Below are 17,831 nucleotides of genomic sequence, written 5' to 3'. Positions count from 1 at the left end.
TATCTGCCTTAAAGGCCTCTGTGATATGTTTACAGACGCGAGTGTTAACGTCGGTCAGCGTTTATAATGCATTCCATCAAACTGGCTAAATCACACACCTACTGCACATCTACAGCAATTACAAAAAAACACACGTTTACACAATTCTGCATGAAGGCGAGCCATCAAGCATCGCGTCAAAATCCATCAGGGATCTCCAGTTAATATTTGTGCAAAGTCTGATTTACTGAAGCATTTAGCACATGCTGAAGTGCGTCGCTGGAGCAGAACGATTTCAGGAGCACGGGTGTTGAGAGGTTTGATGACGCCCATCCTCTCTCTCAGTTGTGCCTGACTAAAACGTAAAGAAAATCTAATTAGCAAATGTTAAAATGGGATACATATTTGATAAATCTGCCTTGGAGATTTCAACCAATCATGTTTAATTGGGCCTGTGTTTTTCCTCAGCGCCGATTCTGTGAGGGAAAGTCACACTGGGTCCGTGGAGAGCAGGAGATGAGATTTTGAAGGGGCACCTTGGCAGGGGCCAGTAGTATGTGTTTGGACTGAATGAGTGTGATATTATTGAAACCATCTCTCTCTGTTGAATACAAATTTCTCTCCGCACAAAGCTGCTTCCTGGCCTCATTAACCTGAAGGAGCCCGCCATTGTTTGCTGGAACAATCCAAACAATCCAGTCGTTCTCAACAAGTTGCAGCTGCCGCCCACGTTCGGATATTGTGGGATTGTGGGAAATAATAACGGTGAGCGACAAGCGTGTTTGCCACGTGTTGACTTAGCGCAAAAGCTAAGACTGTGCCAAAACTCCAACTTTGTCTGAATCAAGACGGAAAGGCTTTTGGATTCATAGTGGGAGGAGAAGAACATAGGAGGAAAGATGCGGGGAAGGAATGGCAGGAGATCAAACTGAAAAACAACAGACTTCACAGAGCTATCAACGATCATAAGGAAACGCAAACACAATGGAAACGAGATGGAGAACGAGTGAGCAAAGAAGTGCAAGAAAAAAAGGAAGGAATGAAAGAAGAGGGAAGGAAAAGTAGGACGAAAACTCTGTCCTCTTTGATACAGTTCGGCACAACGTGGCTGTTCGTGAAGAGAGGTGGCAGTGCGAGATAGAAAAAAGAACTTTTCAATCCCGTTTTTAATAGAGCAGAGAATAAACAGCGCAGAGACACCAGCAGGAGGTAGAGCAGCAGTACGGGATAGAGAGAGAGAGAGAGAGAGAGAGAGAGAGACAGGCTGAGAGTGCAGTCAAGGGCATGATGTCAGTGTGACGGTCACTTCTGCGGTAGGTGAGGCTCCATGGCGTTCTAAAACATTATCTCAAGGCTAATTGGTTGTGATGTGCCGTGGGGCATGTGGGAGGTTGATGGCTCTACCCAGCACTCCCCACCATGCAGAACACCCACGGTCCCAGAAAGCAAAGGCCTGCGGTGCCGCACATGTAGCGAACTGACCTACAGAATAAGAGGCATGCTGGGATGTAAAGCTCACAGTAGGCTCTGAGACAGTACTTGACCGTGTGTGTGTGTGTTTTCCCATCCTATAACATTCGAAGATGTGTATGTGTGTGTTCACCATTGCTAATGAAGCGCTGTAGGGCCGACTGTGTCTTCTTCTTAAACTCCTCAGAGGAGAGGATCAGCCCACTCTTCATCATGTCTTTGTGTTTCTTCAACATTATGTCACTGTCAATCACAACCTGCTGTAACCACACCCACTCTGCATTCAGAGCCTCCAGCAACTCCAACACCTACAGAGACAGAGCGAGAGAGAGAGAGAATATAAGAGCGCTGACTCAAATAAAAGCGTAGTCAAATATGGAATAGAGGCGGGAGATGAAAGTGTATTTAGGAGACAATTTGACTGGAACACCTGAGGGAGAGAGAGTGTGTGTGTGTGTGTGTGTGTGTGTGTGTGTGTGTGTGTGTGTGTGTGTGTGTGTGTGTGTGCGACACTCACAGCGGGGTCGACGGGAACCTCGTATTTCTCAAGGATGGCAAACTGATCATGGATGGGTGGAATTTTGGATTCGATTTTACTCAGATCTGCCTGCAGAGTTTGCAGAAGTTTTAGACTCTCTTCCAACTCCACCAGAGTCTGAGGAGGCTGAGACAGCCTGAAAACACACACAGTCAATGACTACATGCGCATGCTAAATATTTAATGCCTATTCTAAGTCAATTAAGCACAATAACAGAACTAGCCACATACAGTATTGATGCCCTGTTTCTTATTGATCTGTCTACTAAGATAACATTTGGGTATATGTTTTGGAGTTGCTAAGGTATTCTGAGTGGTTTTAGCACGATGCTGTGCTGTGGAAAGGGTGTTGCTATAGGGTGAAATAAAATAGAAATTGAAATACAAATTTATAAAAACTATATAGACATACTAAAAAAAAACATGTAAAAATGACAAGAACACAACAAAATTACTAAAACTTAATTAAATTTAAAAACTAGCAGTTATTCAAAATATTAATAAAAACTATAATAGTATTTCAATGATCCTAAATTAACACTGGCTCAAGTCAAAAGAGTAGGGGTGTAATAATACCCTCATGTCACGATTCGATACATATCACGATACTGAACTCACAATATGATATTATTGCGATACTCCAAGACGTGGTAAAAGGTTAACAAAAAAATTAACTGTTGATTAAAATGCTAAATTTGATATTACGTGTGTGTAAATGAATAGGCTTGCACTTTTAACCCAATGCACAGGACAATAGAGACACCAGAATAAAAATATTCATGATTCTGAAGCTGAAAATACAGAATTATTTTAGACGAATATGCTTACACTGTCACTGACTAGATAAATTTAAAATAATCTAGGGCACTTTTTACTGGTAACATTAAACATTTGGCATTATCAGGACCCACAAATATTCCCCCATTGCATAATTATACATTATATTCAACATTATATATAGTATTTTAATGTAGTACTGACACTAAAACTCACACAGTAATTTTTATGTTGGGTGAACTATACCCAATACATATTGTCACTATCCACGAGACATATTGTTGCATTTTTGTATTGCGATATATTGTGAGTGTGACACAATATATTGTTACACCCCTACAAAAGAGCCCGCCTCCAAATCTCCATATTCACTTTCGAGTCGACAGAAGTATTTATTAGCGTCAGGCTTAGAAACATGCTAACGTCAGACTCTATTGAAATCAACAGAGAGGTTTGTCGAGTCTCTTATGCTCTTCACGTGAGGGGTGTTAATTGGCGTGGCATGCATGAGTGACCATTAATCACAGTCGCTGCCCATGAAGAGCGTTTCAAATCGGTCACTTATGAGGTTTCATTTCAGTTAGGATCCCAGCTGCTTATATAGACAGCAGACAGCGAGGCAGGGTTTTAGAACAGTGCTTTGAGCAGGTCTCTCACACACACACACACACACACACACACACACACACACACACACCTGAGAGCGTTTTCCTGCAGGAGGCTGTGCAGTTCTTTGAGTTTGGCACTGGCCATAAGGCTGAGCAGCTGCGTGAACTTGCTCTGCCACTCGTTACAATGTTGCAACAGAGAGAATTTGAGTGGAGAACAATCCAGCAACACAAACTGCAAACTTAACACTGTCTCCTCCTTCTGGACGTTGTTCGCCACCTCTGTGTATCTGTACAAAGAGAAAGAGAGAGAGACAGACAGAGAGAGAGAGAGAGAGAGGGGGGGGGGGGGGGGGGGGTGTAAATGAAGTGGATAATTCTCTTGAAACTAATCTTGAATTATATATTTTAAAATTATATATTTAAAAAAATCCTATTATGCAAATTTGAACACAAGAGACGTTCGCCTTTCTAAACAAAGATTACATTAACATTTAATGTTTTATTTTAGGTTTTTACATAATTTTCTATTACCGCAGTCCTGATTCAAAATGAAGATTGTTTGCAGTTGTGTTTTGGAAATTAAGACATTAGATACTAGATAAATCTATAAAATAAGTACATTTTATTTTATTATACATTCATTATATATCCCTGAATAATAATGAAAACCACCTTGTGTCCATCAACTAAGTTCTCAAAAACAAAACTTTTTGCTGCCTTATGAAAACAATTTTGCAAATAAAAATGTATTCTGCCACGATACATCAGTAAGTGGAGAAGTTCAAGGACTGTCCGGACACTTGGATGCTTGTCTCTAGATTGTTCTTTCCTAAGAATGTTGTGATTGTGTCAGGACTGTATTTTCTCCACACTGTTTTCTCATTACCACTACTAATGGTACATTTTAACAGACAATGATTTAAATTATTAATAATTGCCACTAAATTACTTTTTGTTTAAATGGATCTGTTAGATAATGTAATTTGGTGATGTATTTTTTTTGCTCAGTCATAATGGCTGCCCTATTAATAGCCATTTAATTTGTCATTTCAGCAGCACAACGTACCTAAATTTCAAGAAAATAATTGAAGTGTGCAACATGAATTATTTCTGTGAGCGAGTGTAAAGAAATAAAGCATGACTTAGATTAAAGGAGAAGTTCACTTTTAAAAAAACTTTTGCTGATAATTTACTCACCCCCATGTCATCCAAGATGTCCATGTCTTTCTTTCTTCAGTCGAAAAGAAATTAAGGTTTTTGATGAAAACATTCCAGGATTTTTTCACATATTATGGATTCCATTGGGACCCAAACGGTTCAAGGTCCAAATGACAGTTTCATTGCCGCTTCAAAGGGCTTTAAACGATACCAGACGATGAATAAGGGTCTTATCTAGCGAAACGATCGGTCATTTCAAAAATAAAATAAAAAGTTGACGTTTTATAAGCACAAATGTTCGGCTTGCTCTGTTCTGTGATGCGCGTTCGTGACGTCACGTAATACGCAATTACGTTGAAAAGGTCACGCTTGAAAAATTGAAGAAAATGTTCTTTTTGGCTTTTTAATATTAAAACACTCAGGATGCGCACACGAAATGGGCATTTTAAACGATAAACTGACACAAATACATTTGAAAATGTTTATATGGTCCTCCTTCCGCACATTTGTAAACACATCAAACTTGACCTTTTCAACGTAATTGCGTATTACGTGACGTCACGAACGCGCATCACAGAACAGAGCAAGGCGAACATTTGTGCTTATAAAACGTCAACTTTTTATTTTATTTTTGAAATGACCGATCGTTTCGCTAGATAAGACCCTTATTCATCGTCTGGTATCGTTTAAAGCCCTTTGAAGCGGCAATGAAACTGTCATTTGGACCTTGAACCGTTTGGGTCCCAATGGAATCCATAATATGTGGAAAAATCCTGGAATGTTTTCATCAAAAACCTTAATTTCTTTTCGACTGAAGAAAGAAAGACATGGACATCTTGGATGACATGGGGGTGAGTAAATTATCAGCAAAAGTTTTTTCAAAAGTGAACTTCTCCTTTAACAATAGTCATTAAAAAAAGTGTCTGCATGCATTATTTGATGTGGGGAAAACTTGAGACATTGAAGGGATAGTTCACCCAAAAATGAAAATTCTGTGATCATTTACTCACATTCAGATTGTTCCAAACCTGTATAAATGTCTTTGTTCTGCTGAAGATATTTTGAAGAAAGTTTTAAATAAGCCACTTTGGGGCACCCTTGACTTCCATAGTAGGAAAAAAAATACTATGGAAGTCAATAGTCCCCCAAAACTGTTCAGTTTCCATCATTCTTCAAAATATCTTCCTTTGTATTCAACAGAAGAAAGAAATTTACACAGGTTTGGAACAACTTGAGGGTGAGTAAATGATGACGAATTTACATTTTTGGGTCAACTATCCCTTTAATTGGGACAGCAGGCAACACATAATGCCCTTCCAGCTCAGGACAGACAGCACAACACAAACATGCAAAAGGTCATTAATGCGCAATCACACACACACACACACACACACACACACACACACACACACACACACACACACACACACACACACACACACACACACACACACACACACACACACACACACACACACACACAGAGCCTCAAGCATCCACTGTTGACATGATAACGATTTGGTTAGTGCAGATCAAATCTTTAGGGAAGAGATGTGGACTGGACTGGCACCTCTGTGCTACAGACATGTCAACAGTGGCGGCTCGTCAGGGGAGGCAACGGAGGCACAGCCAAACCAAAATTTTGAAGCGAAAATGGGAGAAGGACGATTTAATGTTAATAAAACGAGCTTCCCCGAGCATGCCGAATCTGACGATGTAATTATAATTACAATTGTTCAGAAAACTGTGCTAAGGTGAGTCTGAGGGGATAGAAATGGGGAGGGGGAGGGGGAGGCCAGAGACTTTTGCCTCTGTTGGTAAAATAGCCAATCACCATTGAGTATTTCACATTCAGCGTTAGAGTGTTGAGGGAAAAATACATAGCAGAGGAGGCTAGTCTCCCTTGCTATATGAACCAATCATTGTAGAGACGTAAATTGCTTGATATTAGTTTGAACTGATCCCGCCGATAATGTACAGACTACCTTAAAGGTATAGCGGAGGATGTTTTACTTCCTGGTGGGTAACCTATACTATTGGTCCTCCTAATTGTCAATCATTCTGGTGAATCAATCAAACTTTTCAAAAAGTGGAGAGGGCGGGTCTTATCTAAAATTTGGAAAGATCCTCCGCTATACCTTTAATTATGGAGAGAAGAGATATTGATATTGAGGCTAGGTGAGTCAATTTATATAATGTATATGAAATGATATATATTGTCTTGCTGAATATGTCATATGGGGATCCCCAGAACCCATCATTTTCATGTGAACTCAAACACACCATTCTAGTGTACTATCATGACTTAAGTATTTTAAATGAAAAGAAATGCATGTATGAAAGGATGATTTTGAATCAATCCATGGATTTGTTCACTAAAGAAACTTTTATTTTATTGGTACCACTACAAATAATTAATAGGTTCAAAATAGATACTTTCGCTGAACACGGCAGAAAGCGAAAATCCAGCAAATACAAGTATTTTGTCTGTCAAACACAAATGACTTGTATAACAAGACGTTTTTTTTCATCTATATTTAGCATTATTAATCAGCATTTTAAGAGAATTTCATAATAAATGTTTTTTATTGAATACCCCTGATTTAGACGCTGCTTTTACAACATTACACAGTCATTTTGAAGGAAAGATAGAGACCTGGCGATGTCAGCGTCAAAGGAGGCTACTGTAGGGTCGAGCCGCTGGTAGCGCTGTATAAAGCCGTCTTTTTCGATTTCCCAGATCTCTCTGTGTTTGTCCCAGGTCTTCAGATAAGTCTGCAGGAGAGATGCATTAGTCACCATTCCTGCAGCTATGGCTCCCTGAATCTTACAGATCTCTTCATCTTGCTCTGAAATCAAAAGAAAGGGAGGAAGTGAGAACAACACAGAAAGCATTGTTGATGCCAAACAACCACTGATGAGCAATACACAAATGATGATGTGAATGGATTTTTCACCTAAAAATGGAAATTCTGTCATTATTTAGTCATCATTGTGGCTTTGTGTTTATTTTACTTTATTTTTCAGAGAAACATAAAAGGAGGAATTTGAAGAATTGTACAAAAAGAGTGGACCCTACACAATTCTTCATAATTTCTCCTTTTGTGTTCCACAGAAGAAAGTCATGCGGGTTTGGAACGACATGAGGTTGAGTAAACACAACAGGAATATAAAAAGGGCATAAAGGACAAATGGAGGGATGTGGAGAATGAGATGGTGTGAGGGTGTACCGATGATGCTGTGGATGGGGCTTCTCTGCGAGTGCTGGCGGGTCAGTAGATCCGGCAGACGTTTGAACACTGAGATGGTCTTGATGAGCTGAGAGCTAATGCTGTTCACTATGTGGGCCAGTTTCTGGAGAGATGGAGAGAAATCCACCTGGAAAAACACACACAGAGAGGAAAAATACTTAATTAAAAGGGCAAACAAGAACCATCCACCTCTTCTGCTTCCTTACTTCAGAGACATTGCTAAACTCAATGGGACAAAGGACAGAACTATTCAAAGCTGGTCAGAGATATTGTTAGGAAAACTAAAACCTTGACTTCCTTGAATTATGTTGTCTTATATAATTATTTTATTTTGGTCTGCAATGTCATGGCATCTGTTTGTTTTACACAATTATTTTGTTTGTTCTGGTTAATTTCTGTGGTATATGTTTCTGACACAACTGAAACCTACTGTATAATAAAAAGTTGATAAAAAAAAGGGTTTGTTGATCAAACAAGATTTTGAACAGAATTATTATATTCAACCTGCAAGTCATAGAAAATGTTTATTCAAGTATCATGTGATTGTAAATATGTAGATATTTGCATATTTTATGCACTAACATACATTTTACATAAAACTACATAAAATATCTTTCAAATAAATGCTGCTCTAGTAAACTTTCTATTCATCAAAGAATCCTGAAAATAATGCATCACGGTTTTCCATGAAAAATATTTAGCACTACTGTTTTCAACATTGATAATAATAAGAAATGTTTCTTGAGCACTAAATCAGCATGTTAGAATGATTTCTGAAGGATCATGTGACAATAAAAACTGTAAAAAAAAAAATATATATATATCTTTTTTTTTTTATAGTCAACATAAAATATATGTAAATTAATTTGGCATAAAAAGCTGTTGCATGGTGCTCCAGTTTTACCATAAAGCTTTTTAAAGAGTAGACAAAGTACGATACAATTTTCAGTGATAAACCTGCTCTTACAATAACCGTTCTGTTAATAACCCTCTGTCGATCCGACTGTCCGATACAAAAATGCAGGAGTATAATCTGTAGTTTTGACGATAGCCCTGATAGTCTTTGCTGACAAATAAACATGAATTTCTTGGTCCAGGTAAAACAGAGAATGAGGAAACATTGTTCATTTACATTTACTACCGACATTGTAACAGTACAAAGTGTGTTGAACATATGCTAAGTTACACTTTAATTCCACCCCACAAATAATGCACATTAATAAATGATCTGTTAATGAGCACCGCATCACTTTTGTAATTAATCTCACACATTAAACCGTCCACAATTTCTTATGTTCTTAATGGAGTTTCATCACAGAAGTATGTACTTGTTATTGCTCTGACTGTGTTACTGTAGAAAAGTTTTCAAATATGGAATCATGAGTCTCAGAATCCATTATTTTTATTGCTGAAATATGACAGAATCTTGATCTCGCAAGCTTCTCCAACGTCCTGTGGTTTTCTGTGACCGTTTCTAATCACCTCCTCTGTGAGAGCTGGAAAAGATGTGTAGCGGCAAATATTGTACCACCGTGAATTTGGTTGTCGATCAGCCTGACGGATGTTCGTTTTCGCTCTTGGTGTGAACAGACCATTCATCAATGATTTGTTTTGCTTATTCATTTCGCATCTGGTGTGAGAGGGCCTTTAATAGTGTGTCCTGAGCTAGCATTAATGCGTTTCCCTTCCCTCTGGCACTTAGAGCGCTTTGCCTCAGGCAGTCTGTCTCCACAGACCAAAGCAACCAATGTCCCTAAAATATACTCAATTAAGCCAAACTAACGTTTCTGCTTTTCCTTTCTCACTGTGTTTAGCTGACTAAGCATCATGGGACATTACCCATAGCAGTAGAGTGGAGTGCTGAATAACGCAGCAGTGCAGCCACAGCTGTGATTTATAGAGGTTGCGGTGTTCTGAATGCCCTCTGCTTGATGCATGATAGTGTCTTTACGCTGTATGTAAAACACATGGCCAGCAGCTCTCTGTGACCAACACAATGATTTGCACTGACACAGAGCTTTTATGTATACTTTTATACCCTGAAATCACAGAGGGGACGGTATGTTTGAGAAAACGTTGTCTAGATGTGAGGCAAGGGTCACCTCGTCACGTAAATTTGTTTTTAATGACTACTGCATTACTAGATTTGACAAAGAGAAAGTGTCTGTGTCTGTTTGTGTGCACCTGAGCAGGATATCGAGGAGTTTGTTGTTTCAGTACCACCTCTACTCTGAATAAGGGGTTTGGGGAAGTCTTGCCGTCTCCACTGATGGCTTTAGAGAGCTCCTGCAGAGAGCGCTTTATATTCACACGAAACGCCTCCTCAACCATTCGATCCAACTTCTCAATGTATGACACCCAGTGCTGTTGCACCTGAAAACACAAACATGGAAGTCAATGGGAAGTCCTCTTTATGATGCTTTTATTAACCCAAGTATGTTACAGTTTATGCAAGTATGCAGAGATAAATACTATTGTGACGCTGTACATACTTAAAGGTATAGATCACCCAAATATAAGAAAGCTGAAGGAAGTTTTAACTGATTTTGTCCGTACAATGAAAGTCAATGGGGTTAACTTTTAAATTAACTTTTGATCTCATTGATTTAGAAACATTACTATTAGGATCTCGGGTATGGTGGGTACGAGGGACGATGTTCAGGTACAGTTTTACAACTGGAGCGCACATGGATTGGATTGATCGCTACAATTGACAGGTCTTGATTTACCGTGCGCCATAGAAAAGGAGTGCACAGCTAAAACAGCGCTGGACGATCATCACTCATCAACCAGGTTCTTTATACTTGTTACTTATTCTATGTAATTATAAGTATTTTAATGCTTTATTATGGCATTTACACATGTAAGTAATTTTTATGTTCAGTAAAACCCTCTGGGAATTGGACCTTTGATAAAAAGGCTTCCAAATGTCATAACTTTTGATTGCTTTGAGATATCAACACAACATTTGGCACAGATGCACTTGACATGATCGTGAACAAGTCATATATACTTTCTAATAGTCATCATGTCTAGCGTGAATGATAACCAAATAAATCAATAAACTACATCACTTTTTTGTGAGCCGTTTTCTCAGCAGTGTTGTAACATGAGAATCTCCAAATATGATCAAAATCTATTTTCTTCACAGTTTGAAAGGTTTTCTATCAAATGAAATCCTGTATTGTCTCGTTTTTGTTTGTTTGTTTTTTGCAGAGTTATAAGCCATTACTTTTAAGTATGTCACTTGAAATCACATGAAATCATTAAAATGCCTTCAGGGTGTAAGGGGTTAACAGTGACAGTCAACAAAGAGCTTAGCTTACATATCACTTCTATAAAGCTTGAATGATCAGGATCGGAATCGGTCGAACGTGATGACAAGAAATTGGTAGTCATATGATATCAGCTGCAAAAATCCTCATCTGAGCATCCCTACTTATTAAAACATCCTGGGTTGCAGTGAAAAACCTTAGTTCACAATGGGGTGATACATTTACCTTCATATGTCTGTGCAATTAAACTAGCTGGTTCTTATTGCAGTTGCTGCCATTTTATAAAAGCAATAAGCCACTTAAGGCTGTGCATTATGTTTACACCAACAACAATCCTTCAGTGCATTAAAATTACTGTACCACAACTTCAAGACGCTTATCGCTTTAGTGGGAAAGATCCTAAGCTACAACACACAGACAGCAGCCCAACCTCAGGGCCATCTAGGTGGAAGGTCCCGTAGACTCTGGCCATGATCTTGACGATGTCCTGGTGTGCGTTCTGCAGTCGGAGCAGCTGGCTATGCTGATGATTCTGCTGATCCTCCTGGAACTCCAGGTCTCCATGAAACATCTTGCCATCCACACGCACCAGAATCAGCTCACTGATCTGCTCACAGAGCTTAGAGGTGGCCAGGATAGCTGCCTTATACTCGTCCACCACTAACTGAACCTGTGGGAGAGGAGAGAGGTTCATTACACACACAGCGAAAAACAAAGAGATAGCACAAATGTTAAATCCAAAAACACACAGCTGACAGCTCAATAAATTGTAAGATTTGATCATCTAGTAAACTGTAAGATTTAAATCTGAAAATCAACAGTACGTCCCTGGCTTGTTTAGATTAACAATTGTTCTAATACATTTTTGTAGACAAATTACAGGCTGCACACATCTTGTTATTCCTATAAACTTTTCCTGAGATTGTTGCACAATTGTTTGAAATGAGTTACCACTTTATCACATGCAGGTCTATTACTGATTCTGTGGATGCCTGCCGTATTGAAAAACACACACTACAGTAGATAGCATCACACATATATCTGAGCTATTGTGAAACAGTACTTTAGCATTCACAGGGACCCTTCTATTTGGAAAAACATATGGGAATAAATGGTTTTTCACCTGTAGTGGCGAGCAACACACAGGTAGTTTTGACTAACTGCTCTGAGAGGAGTTACGGCACAAAGCAATCATTAAAAGCCCAGGTGCTCCTCCATTAGGCTGTCCCAACTAATGATCAAATTAATGAGAAAAAAAGGAACGGAGTGTGAGAGAGAGAGGTTGAAAAACGACTAGAGAATTTGAGTGGTTCTTGCCAATGCAAAACTCACCACCACAATGTGAGAGTATTACTATGTGACTGCAATGTTTCCAGTAAAACAAAACTAAACAAAAACAAAACAAACAAAAGCACAAACAAAACAGCAAAAACAAAATAAAGGTCCTATTTACACCTGCGGCCAGTTGCATAAAACCCTTAGACTAGTCTTACAAGTTAGTCATCAAATTCTTTTCTTTAAGACTGGCCAAAACTTTTTTAATTCAGTTACTTAAAAACCGTAGATTGATCTAATTTAAACAGAAAACTGCAAACTGCTAGTTGGTCAAGACACAGTCTTAACATAAAACTTAAACTAAACAAAGTTTATGCAACCGGCCACTGGTATTAAGATGCGTTTTGGTCGATCGGATCACAAATAGACGAGGGAGACACATTCCCGTTTACACCTGGTGTTTTAATCCGACTCTTTTGTCCACTTTCAACCACTTCTGTCCTGATTTCTTCGAGGGGAGGGTCTATGAGCGGGTAAATGTGTGGGCTTTTTCAGATCTTTCAATCTAATGGATGGAATAAGCTCACGCAATTTACACATGAACACGTCCAGAGACGACGGAAAAACAGTTTCTTTCTGCTCTGAGCCGCAAGATCAGCCGAACGCTGTGAGTGTGTGTTAGAAATCAGGAATGATGAGAGAACATTGTGCTTGGAACGTATTTCTTCTTCAAACCAAAATGGGGTCTCCCGCCAAAGTTTAAATCCCGTCTGTCTAGAGCGCTTCCCATAATGTTACGCATCAGGTCAGTAGACGGAGAGAAGACGGTCTTTTGTGGCTGTTTGAACACATTCGATCACATAAGTGTTTACACTACGAAAGAAATCCGGTTCGTTTCAACTACCACTGAAAGTGGTCAAAAGTGGACAAACTCTAAACTTTTTGGACCCCGTTTACACCTGTATTTAGCGTCGTCCACTTGTGATCCAATCGAACAAAATGCATCTTAACAGCAGGTGTAAACACGGCCAAAGAAACACAGCAAAAACGGACAAAAACAAATGAACAAATAAACGCAAAAATGAAACCAAAGCAAACCAAAACCAGAAATGAAAGACAAAAAGAAAAGCATAGAATAGAATAGAATAGAATAGAATAGAATAGAATAGAATAGAATAGAATAGAATAGATGAGAGAACGGGTGCGAGAGGAATGTGGTGGGAGAAGGATGGAAAACACATTCAAACGGAGCAGCAGGGGTTTTCCAGCAGGATTTTCCAGCTCATGTTTCCTTCTCTCTCTCTCTTCCACAGAAATAGAGCATCTGATTTCAACCCATCCCTGTGCTTAAAATCAAAGGAGGCAGTTCTTATCCACAAAGCATCGAGCTTTTCCTGCTCAATCTGCGGAGGGCAGCGGAGCTGAGACGGTTCTGAGAGTTTGCGCAGAGGTTCTCTAAAGCATCTTATATGCCAGCTCGTCTCATGCCTTTTTCATGGGATGAAACGTGTCACGTGAAATAAGCCTCAAAGGGGAAGATTACTCTACGTGCACGAGTGTGTAGAATGTATACTTACATTTCTAAGTGTGTGTGGGTGTGTGTAAGCTCAGATGTGTCGTGTTCTCCACACTTCTCCATTACCAGTGAAGTTCTTGCCAGCTCTGTTTTGGGCTCGAAGGACGTCTGACATTGACTCTGTGAGTTAGAGAGAACCGGGCACTGAATAGAGGCTGGCTGCCTTTTATAGCGAACGCTGAGGCTGTTTATACAGAGATGCCTGTGCGGCCTTCATTAAAGTAGATGGCGCATTCATGTTTCTGCTTGCATGCGTTTATGTGTGTGTGTGTGTGTGAGTGTGTGTGTGTGTGTGTGTGTGTGTGTGTGTGTACACGTGTGTACGTGTGTGTGTGTGTGTGTGTGTGTGTGTGTGTGTGTGTGTGTGTGTGTGTGTGCGTCTTTACCACATGGCTAAAGGGCACTGCCAGTGCTTTAATATCATATTGCCTTGTACAATGTAGGAGTGATGGACAGCCAGCAGAGGAAGTGAATAGATTTCACAATTGCACTCCACTGAGTCGCACTTCCATTCTCAGTAAAGCCTGCTGCCTTACTCTTGCATTACAAAAGCAATATCGTGCAGCAAAATGGACACAGCTGTATCAGAACAAAACAAGAGCAAAGCCTTCTGTTCTTGAAAAACTGTAGACAGGGTCCAAAATGAACTTGTGTTTTTTGCCATACCTGCTGATAGTGGATTACTTGAGAAAGTTTGTTAAAGTAATGAATAGTTTTTTCAGCATTAAACTGATCAAAAGGGACAGTAAAGACTATTTCAAATAAACGCTGTACTTTCGAACTTTCTATTCATCATCAATCCATGTATCATGTTTTTTTTTTTTAACAAAAATATTAAGCAGCACAACTGATTTAACCACTGATATTAATAATAATATTCATGAGAAATTGTATAGATTTGAAAGAATATACATATTACTATTTATGCAAAATATTGCTCTCAAATATTTAGTCTGGAAAAGACATGAGGCCTTAGAGAAGAGGTCTTCGGGTTTTCGGATCGAAGTGGACCCGTGAAAAGATCTACCTTACAGTAAAAAAGGTTCAGAACCACTTTTCTATAATTCTCTGCAATTTTAGGACTCCAAATGGAGCTCAGGAGGTTTCTCTCCTGAAATGACCAGGCTGCTGTCCGCACCAGGCTCACGACCCAGCTCTGTCCATCAGCTTTACCAGAGAGCTCATGCTGGCTGACCAGCTTCATCAACCTGTCTGTATCTGATGGGTATGCACTGGACCAGCATTGAAATTCATATTACTCTGCTCAGGGAAAGTCCAGAAGAGTTCTGTCTGCTAGAGGAATACTATCTATTTGGATGTCTACCTATGTGCGTGCGTGCGTGTGTGTGTGTGTGTGTGTGTGTGTTTCCGAAACGACTTACCTTGTTGGAGTGCACTCTGCAGTCATTGATAAAGGCGTTGGCTGTTCCTTTTGTGGACCAGTGCAGTTTTGACAGGCCTGGTTGGATTTTCTTATCCAAGAACCGAATTCTCTCAGAAAAGAGACACAGTTCATCTGCATTCAGAGCCTTAATGATTCTGATTGAGAGTGAACACAAACATACAAGTGGAAGTTCACTGCTGTTCTCCATTTTCCTTTTAGGTCTTACCGCCATTGACACATTTCTTTTACAGCATTTTCAAAAACAAGCAAGGCCATTTTAAAAGCATAACAGAACAAGAGGGTGGTAAAAATGGATTAACAAGTCTTAACAAGTGGATGTGCTTTGCCATTTGGGGCAAGTGGCCTGTTTAGCTTGTGCTGGGTTTAAGTGTTTGTTTCCAGCTGGCATGTGTAGAATGCATTAAATGTGGTAACAATACTGACAGAGATGACTCACTCTGTCCCTCTGAGAGTTACAATGAGTCCTCCAGTCTGAAGAGTGTGTGTGTGTGTGTGTGTGTGTGTGTGTGTGTGTGTGTGTGTGTGTGTGTGTGTGTGTGTGTGTGTGTGTGTGTGTGTGTGTACACGCTGAGAGGCTTATGTGAGAGAGGAGGAGGTTATTATTCACTACACAACGAGGGATATAAGTGTGAATTGTTTTGTTCATTGGTATTGTGCATGTGTGTGTGCGTGTGTGTGCGTGCGTGTGCGCATGCATTTAATTCAAGTGCTTTTCTCCAGATGCGCTAAAGTCTTGAATGGAGATGTGTACATTGAGGCTGATGGAATGTAAATACTCAGTTTGTGCAGAACGTGTATTAAAGATGTGAAGTTACCTGACAAGTACACCGTTTAAATATGTATGAAAACGGCAAAGATGCATCTGTGTGTGAAAGTCCACTTGTTTTTCTATACTAATAAGAAGTAAATTACAGATAATTTCCTCACAAATATATTACATCCAACTTGTTAGGAGAATATTACGTATCAAACTTAGAAGGTGAAACTAAATATTATGAGCTGTTTATGAGCTGATTTTAGATGAGATTTGCAAGTATAATTTAACAGCCTAATTTCTCTGACTGTGTTATTGGTAACACTTAACCTTTATGTATAATGCATTATGAAGGTACTCATAATGTAAGTTATAATGCATTATATCTTTTCATAAACAACTGTTACCAAAGTTCAAATGCATTATAATATTTGCAGATTCCTTGTTACATCTGAGATTGATTGTTTGTCATGTGTTTTAATGTATTATACTTTCTAAAGGCGTAACATATGTATTATGATGTATTATAACCGTGATTACAGTTATTCATTAAACCATACAATGCATTGTAATGTGTATTGCATGGCATAATAAAAACATTAAGAATACCTTTATAATACATTATATATAAAGGCTTTAAGTAAAATGTTACCGTGTTATTTTCTAGCAATAAGCACTAAATATATTGCATTTGAATAGATCATATAAAAGATAATAAAATAAAATAAAATAAAATAAAATAAAAAGCGCATTGGATATGTAGAAAGTGCCAAAAATATGATGATGATGATGATGATGATGATGATATAAGAAGAGATCAATGGATGGTCCTCACAAGTTTGTCTGCAAGTATGTGGGAGAGAAAGTCAGTATCTGTCAGCCATACAGACCTGTTATAGTCTCTAACAACGAGGAGGACATTCTCTCTCAGGTTGTGCAGTTCCTCTCTGCGCTGATACACCTCTGAGACGTAGTGAGGGATCTCAAAAAGCAGTCGGTCCCAGTAATGAATCTCATTAAACATCTTCAATAGGTTCCTTAACACACAAAAACAGTTGTACATTCACAGTCCGTGTGTTTGTATTCACACTAGAACATTCAGCATGTATAAAACAACTCCATAATGTGCATTATGACTACAGATCATGAACGATTTAACATTAGCACAACTTGATTTCTTTAAAGTTTTTAAATGGGTTGCTTAAGAAAAAAAAAAAACAGTATTCACAACATATTAAACTTAAAGTCTAACAGAATATTCAGTGTAGCATAGGATATAATCCATTGGGATCAACTGGATTGACAATAATTTTCCCTCATCAGAAAAAAGGTTAAATGTATGTACTATGATATTTCTATACTGTCCTGTCCTGTCCATTAAAGCAAAATGGCAATATTTAAAAAATTACTTTTCTGATATATATACAGTGGCGGCTGGTGCTAAAAGAAAACAGAGACAATTTATATAAAAGGACTTTGAACAAACTGAATTATTAATCCAGGACTGAATGTAGGCTAATTGTTAAATAACAATTTAACAGTGATAATAATGTAGCTATCATTAGCCTAAAGTTTAGCTAAACCTTCAGCCGGTAGGGTTGGGAAATAGCCAATTGCCAAATAAATCTGAATTTTAGGGCTAAATGGCGATGTATGGTATAATCTGAGTATTTAATTATTATTTTTCTATTTGAATAAAAAAATAAACTGTATTTAATAAAAAAAGTAATATCCTGATCAATATTGTCCTACAAACAATGTT

General features: G+C 38.7%; 1 protein-coding gene and 1 long non-coding RNA gene across 2 annotated transcripts in view; one reads left to right on the top strand and one right to left on the bottom strand.

Annotated features, from left to right (window-relative positions):
* LOC309482674 overlaps positions 1-17,831 on the top strand; it is a 460,652-nt gene that overhangs the window by 262,980 nt on the left and 179,841 nt on the right. The window lies entirely within an intron of this gene.
* Positions 1-17,831, bottom strand: part of dnah2 (dynein, axonemal, heavy chain 2) — a 170,821-nt gene that overhangs the window by 97,312 nt on the left and 55,678 nt on the right. The window contains exons 15-23 of the mRNA XM_082147655.1: positions 16,960-17,106; positions 15,293-15,449; positions 11,490-11,729; positions 9,969-10,157; positions 7,764-7,911; positions 7,190-7,382; positions 3,462-3,662; positions 1,967-2,123; positions 1,583-1,757 (exon numbers count right to left, since the gene is read on the bottom strand). Coding sequence (XP_082003781.1) covers positions 1,583-1,757; positions 1,967-2,123; positions 3,462-3,662; positions 7,190-7,382; positions 7,764-7,911; positions 9,969-10,157; positions 11,490-11,729; positions 15,293-15,449; positions 16,960-17,106 — 1,607 coding nt within the window. The remainder of the gene's footprint in view (positions 1-1,582; positions 1,758-1,966; positions 2,124-3,461; positions 3,663-7,189; positions 7,383-7,763; positions 7,912-9,968; positions 10,158-11,489; positions 11,730-15,292; positions 15,450-16,959; positions 17,107-17,831) is intronic.

Source organism: Leuciscus leuciscus, assembly GCF_965113295.1.
Source record: "Leuciscus leuciscus genome assembly, chromosome: 2".
Classification (NCBI taxonomy): Eukaryota; Metazoa; Chordata; class Actinopteri; order Cypriniformes; family Leuciscidae; genus Leuciscus; species Leuciscus leuciscus.
This window is presented reverse-complemented; position numbering and strand designations above follow the sequence as displayed.